Source organism: Meleagris gallopavo, chromosome 19 (assembly GCF_000146605.3).
Source record: "Meleagris gallopavo isolate NT-WF06-2002-E0010 breed Aviagen turkey brand Nicholas breeding stock chromosome 19, Turkey_5.1, whole genome shotgun sequence".
Lineage (NCBI taxonomy): Eukaryota > Metazoa > Chordata > Aves > Galliformes > Phasianidae > Meleagris > Meleagris gallopavo.
Genome location: NC_015029.2, coordinates 10,097,300 through 10,103,911, shown reverse-complemented (window position 1 = coordinate 10,103,911; position 6,612 = coordinate 10,097,300). Strand labels below are relative to the sequence as shown.

At 36.4% G+C, this 6,612-nt stretch overlaps 1 protein-coding gene across 2 annotated transcripts; it reads right to left on the bottom strand.

Annotated features, from left to right (window-relative positions):
• ZBTB34 (zinc finger and BTB domain containing 34) lies at nucleotides 1-5,811 on the bottom strand. Of its 2 annotated transcripts, XM_010721091.3 has the most exons (2): nucleotides 1,401-5,811; nucleotides 1-1,118 (listed from the first exon to the last, which is right to left on the bottom strand). In XM_010721091.3, the coding sequence occupies exons 1-2, from the start codon at nucleotides 2,532-2,534 to the stop codon at nucleotides 939-941; spliced, it is 1,314 nt and encodes a 437-aa protein (XP_010719393.1). In that variant the 5' UTR covers nucleotides 2,535-5,811; the 3' UTR covers nucleotides 1-938. The 2 variants fall into 2 exon arrangements, with proteins under 2 accessions (XP_010719393.1, XP_010719392.1); XM_010721090.3 differs by having other exon boundaries at nucleotides 1-5,811.
• Nucleotides 5,812-6,612: the final 801 nt, after the last annotated feature.

Below are 6,612 nucleotides of genomic sequence, written 5' to 3'. Positions count from 1 at the left end.
TATATATATATATATATATATAGATATATATATCTATCTCTATATATATAAAAAGGTCAGCACCACAGGTTGTCCAGTTTATGTTCTAGACAACTAACAAAACCCCTTAACAATTTAACCATAATTTAATAGATTTATGGCATTTGGTTTACAAATGTTACAGAGCAAAGCTATTAAAACAAGGTAATACACTTTGCTCTCATTTGCACACAAAGTAATAGTTTAATAAAAGGAAAACCAAACATTCTTCTAAAACCAAAAAGATTCTCCCAAAGTCTGATGTCCTAAATCCTAGACAGAGGAGATCTAGCAGTTGAAAGAATGGTACATGGTATAAACCTTCACATATTTTTACATTCACTTCAACCAGAATAGGAAAAGTGAAAGCATTTTATATATATAAAGCAAATTTATATATATAAACAGACTATCAAAATCAGCTAGGAAGAAAAAAAACAATGGTACAAATGAAGGAATCAAATATGTAATATTCTCTTTCCCCACTGCTATGTAACCCTCCTTATCAGCAATAGGATTTATGAAATTAAGTAAAATAAAATAAAATAAAAGACTACAGCTTCTTTGTGTATCCAGCAGAGAGATAAATCATATTCTAATATCTTTCTCCACTGGAATTTGTGTCTTACCAGATCAACCAGTAGGGACACTTTATCAGACTCTTCCCATCTGTTCCCTAGCACAGTCTTTTATATTTTAAGCATTTTCAAAAGTGGAAAAAAAACCCCACCAGCCCAGCCTCCTACAGAAACAAAGAATATTTATGTAGTCTTTTCCAGAAACTATTTCAAAAAAAGTTCCAGAAGGTCAGGAAAATTAAAAGGTTCTTATACTTGTAATGAAGACTACCAAAAGAATAAGAGATTTTTAAAATACATCATTAATGTGCTTGTTTGTTTTGCACTTTACAGTGTAATATTTTAATCTGACGTGTTAGACATTGCATGAACTTCCATACTAGAATCCATGGCTTCAGAAGCTGAAGCATCATTATCTACTTTCTGTTCCACAAACGCTTCTGTTCTGTCTGGAGACTCCATCCTGCTTCTTACTTCTGTTACCCCAGGGTGATTTTTTCGTAAATGCTGGTTTAGTGTACCCTGGAAAGGAAAACATTTGCCACAGATCTCACAGCGAAAGGGCTTATCATCTGTGTGACCGCGAATATGATACTCAAGTTGGTCCTTGCGGGTATATTTCTTCCCACAGAATTTGCACACAAAAGGAGTTATTCCCATGTGCAACCGCATGTGTCGATCAAGGCTCCCTTTCTGGTTGAAAGACTTCCCGCAGTAAATACAAATCAGCCTCTCATTGTATGGATACCAGTGACTTCTTGCATTTCTTTCCCGTGGATTATTTTCATATCCTGTATTACTCACCATGGAATCACCATCAGTCCCTTGCAGCAAGCCTTGAACATCACTATGTAAATGACCAGTGGATATCCGTTTTTGGCGTGCACGACCCCCTCTGAAACAGCTCAGCATTGACCTTGAGGGACTTGAATTGCTAAGGTTTCCAAAAGTTTCAGACACACCAGTAGCCTGTGATGAGGCATGGGTAAATGAATAAACATGTTGTAGAACAGACCCATAGGAGCCAACATTCACTGCTACTACTTGCTCTCCATCCACCATTTCAGTATGATATCCATCATCACCAAGGGAAGAGCTATCAGAACAACTTGGCCTGTCAGACTTTTCCATTTTAACTTTCACCTCTGCAATCTGACTTTCTCTTACTATCAAGTCTCCTTGCTCATGATCACCCTCAATTTGAACCTCGTATTCAGAGATACTCCCACTGCTTCCTCGATCTGAATGCCCTTCTTCTTGCAGTCGACTACGTAGACTTTTGCCTGGAGTAGTTTCCATCCTAAGATCACTGCTTGCTGTTGACTGTCGCACCTGAGAGCAATAGGGGGGAGATATCTCAATAGGGTTGGCAAAGTAGCTGCTGTCTTTAACTCCATTGCGATTTTCTGAATTTTCTTCAGCACCAACAGTAACAGAGTCAACATCACCAACACTGATCTTTGAATGAATACTCTCCAGTATCTGCGTGCATTTATCAATGACACACTGCATCTGTAGAAAGCTAGCTGCAGTTAGAAAACTAACAACATCCTTCAGTTGTAAGGACATCCTTCCAGTGTAACAGAATGAAAGCAACTGTTCAAAAACATTGGGATTTTTAATAACCGATATTGATAAGCCACTCATGGTGCTTAATGCTGAATGGTCACGAAAATATGGCGAACTGGCCGCTAAGACAGCTTTATGGGCTCGAAATGGCTGACCCTGAATATGCACAATTATGTCACACAGCTTTCCTTGCAAGCGGAGTTCATTTAACTGGCTCAGAACAGTGTTGCTGTACTCAGGCACATCAAACTGAATGAAACTGCTGCTGTCCATTTCTACTGATGTAAAGAGGAATCTGAAAGAAAAACAAGAACATTTACAACTGAGAATGAATAGAGTTTTCCATTTCAAAAATAAACACTTCTGCATGTTGAAGTTAAATTACCACTTTGATCTGTTCAAGGTGTGTTACAACAAACCTGTCAGTATTAAAATTTGATGTAATATGAGAAGTAGAGTCTCAATCTACCAATTTCTTGCAATGCTTTCACTCAAATTATCCCTATGTAGGATTCAGAACTCAACTGTTTATAACACAAGACAGGGTCCATTGGACAGTCTATATCAAAGCTTAAAGGAACTACAAAATAATCATCCCACACTCTCAAAAGAATATTAAAGTCACCAGGCAGGTCAAAAACATCAGTATTCACTCTGTCTTGAAGCAGGAGACCACACTGCTACTTGCAGGGAACTATACCTCTAAATTGTCCAGGAATTATTTTTGGAAGGTATTTCATGCAATTTTGAAAACCGACTAAGGAAAAGTAACAGAAGCATGTCTGTATGTATACACACACAAACAGATATTTTTAAAAACTATATTCCTTAGGTCTAGATATGTAGCATATTCATCTCTGAAATAAATTTGTCATCAGTTGCATTTCTGTCTAGAAAAACCATCTACCTCCTTATAAAATAATCTCAATAATTATTAAGTAAATCCATCATTCAATATTTACATCCCAAACAAAGAAATCCTAACTGAAGGAAACAGTTAAGTGTGGACTCAATTCTAAACTGTTTACCCACTGTCAGGTTTCCTGATAAAGAATGAGTCAATATGCAAAGTGCTATTTGAAGGAAAAGCGTGGGAATCACCAGTGAACATTTGATTTTTTTAAGCTTCTTTTTGTGATTTTCATTTATTCCTCCTTTCCTCTCACTTTAAATAAACCATGATCAGGGCTCTGAAGCTTATCTAACAAAGCAATCACTTCCTAGCTAGGACAATTTACCATTTAAAGTCTCACACATATTTAATCCCATCAGTACTCATTTTCCTGATGGACAGGAAAGGGTGTTCCGAGAGGTTTTAAATAAATGTATAAATTTCAGAATAAAATCTAAAGAAAGGCACTCTATATTACTGTAAAAGAATTAAAAAACATTTTTCCCTCGAGAGTGTATGTAGCAGACATCACTTTACATTATGTGCCCATAATTAAGTACCCAAGAACCTTCAGACTTTCAATGTTATTCTTGTTCCTACAATCACAGAAGTATAAACACACAATATAGCCACCGTATCTGCTCTTTCAATTGTACCAATATCCAATCTGATTTCAACATCACTGATTCCTGATGCAGGAAGCATGCTCAACATATCACAACATACCAGTAGATTTTTTTTTTTCCTATTTATGTCTTATGTTACATGCTGTAATAAGGCACATGAACAACTTGAATTATGAAAATTCACGCACTCTAAGAACAAAAATCAATAGGAATATTATAAAAAGCTTACAAGTAAGAACTGGAGCTGTATCACCTGTCACTAAAACTAATGTTCACTGTCCTTACAAATAGATGAGAAAGAAGATAGCCACCTTCCTGACCTGATGAGCATTATTGAGAAAACTTCAATAAACTGTGCTTCATTGGAATTTTGGTAACTGATATTTAAAACCAGGACGAGATATTTTACACGATTTTACATTTGATAAAAATAAGGATTAGGTTTTCAGAAATTATATGATCACAGCCATCCGTGCAAAGACAGCTTTGGCAGGACAATTCTTTCAGTCACTGAATCACTTTCACAGATTCTGTGCTTGAGATAAGCCAGACAGACCAGAAATGAAACATGAAAACAAACATAAAACACAAGTGAATGGTTCAACAGGAAGATAAACCTATGTATTTTATGCACCCCTCAATGTTGTGCAGAGAATCATCATTCAAGTCTCTAGCTTGTCCATGACATGGGGAAGACTGAATTTTCAGGAGTTTGGATGCATACCTGTCAACACCACTCTCATCTGGCAAGGCATCAGGCTTACTTACTAACCAAACATTGGTTACTATCTTTATTTGTGGAGCTTACGTACTACAAACAAATGTAACATTCCTGACTGAACACTTCTTAGCTAAACTGAAGGGTTTTTGATTACCTGAAGTGACATGGGTAGATGTGTTACCTGGATTGAGGACTATGTATAAACCCTAAGACCAGTCTCCTCCAACAACACTTTGTAATCCTGCATCTTTGCAGATCCTTCATCTCAAGAACCTGGTCAAGCTTTACCCTAACTCTATCAGAAGTTATTCATTATTCATGTAGACTGTGCAGAAATAGTTTGTCATATTTGGCTAGCGGCATTCCTCCTTATCTCATACTTCCTCAAGGACTCTTATTTGGTAAAACTCAAAAGAGCTTGGTTGAGAAAAACAGTAAAATACAGTCATGACAAACACCAGTCTGGACAGCTTCCATCTCTGACTATTGGACAGTTTAACACTAGATAAAGTGCTGTAAAAATTCAGTCAAACTCTGGGCACCTGCCTACATCTTTTGCTAACCTGCATAAATGGATCAAACTGTTTAACATTTTCATAGGCACATATACAACAAATTATCTGAAGGCTTTCACATTTCATCAGTGTGCAACTCAGATCTGCACACTGAGTTGACTAACTTTCAGCAGTGCTACGTTGAATTCTCTACTTATTTCTGTGAGAGATCATCCAGTCACACACAAAAGAATATAAATCTCTTTGCATCGGCATTATATTTATTCATTGGAGTTTTATACAGTGAACATAAGTCACAGTATGAATTGCTAGCAGTGGATCACTGCCCTACGTCTTAAGTGTTCATCGAAGTAACCTGTGAACATGAGAATGATATGCATTAAACATTTCTCATTAGATTTCAAAAACACAACTTACTTTTAAAATTATGTTCTACAGAAGCTCTAATTACGCTTTTAAGAAGCCAACAAGAATAGATAGTGACAAAACACAGTTGGTATTTCATTTTACTGACATCATACAGTAACACCAGTGAAGCATCCTGTAACAACATGAAGCTGTGCATTTGCCAGTATGGTATTAATTTCTGCTTCTAAGTCTGCACCTGTTTAACGTCATTCATGCCCTGATATACAATTCACTGTTCTCTTTGAGAGGTGAATGATTCAAATTACCTTTCCTTATATTTTGTAGTATTCAGTATCTACTTCACCATCTGTGAGAGCTTAAGACATTATTGCAAAAACACATTATCATTCAAAAGTATTTTTAATCCATGAATGTTACCGTATCAGCTATGATCACAGAGATATCCTTTGTCTCCACTGCCAGCCCTTAAATGAGGTCTGTGTGCAGGGGTGGATCCTGGCTCCAGCCCTTCTGGTCACTCAGGTACATTGCATGCACCTCAGCTCCCCTGGGCCCTGCCTTCCCACCAGGTGCTCAGTCACTGCTTCAGGTCATGACTTAGCATTTCTGCTACAGTCTTACAAAAATAAATGGCTATGAAAGCAATTACTTCTTTCTCTCTCTCTTTTTTTTTTTTAAATAAATAATTTTTTTAAAAGGATTTTAAATTCTCTTTCCTCCCAATCTTGACTATTCACAAATTCACAAATCAACCTGTACATTTAAGTCACAAAACATGTCAAGTTTTGGGAAGTTCTGAATTAAGCTAGAAGTACCTATTGGAAGTAAAAGAAATATTACCATTTTTGTCAAAACTTGAATTAGTGAATTTTAGTGAATTATCTGTACTGAAAAGACTGCAGTAAAAGTTACACATACTTAACTATTAATCTCAAGAGCTTTGAAAATGAGTGCTTCACTGATTGTATATTTTAGCCCAAACTATCCGTTACAATAGTGGAGAATACACAACAAATTTAAAATTTCATTACATTACCTCACAAAATGCAAGATAACCCATATTTCCTCAGAAACTAAAGCTAGTCAGTACAAGCCAAAGTGCAGTTACTAGCAAATCTAGTTCTTGAATACTTTCCATGGGCAGGCATCAAAACGCTGCAGTGAAAATTAATATAATTATTCTCTTTCTGTGGATAGATGTGCAACACCTTACTCAAAGTACAAAACATGCACAATACAAAACAAAGGAAAACTCATGTCATGTAAGGCAAGCTCTGCTATCCTAAAGTATCACAGAATACAATCTCATCATTCTCATGGGTGA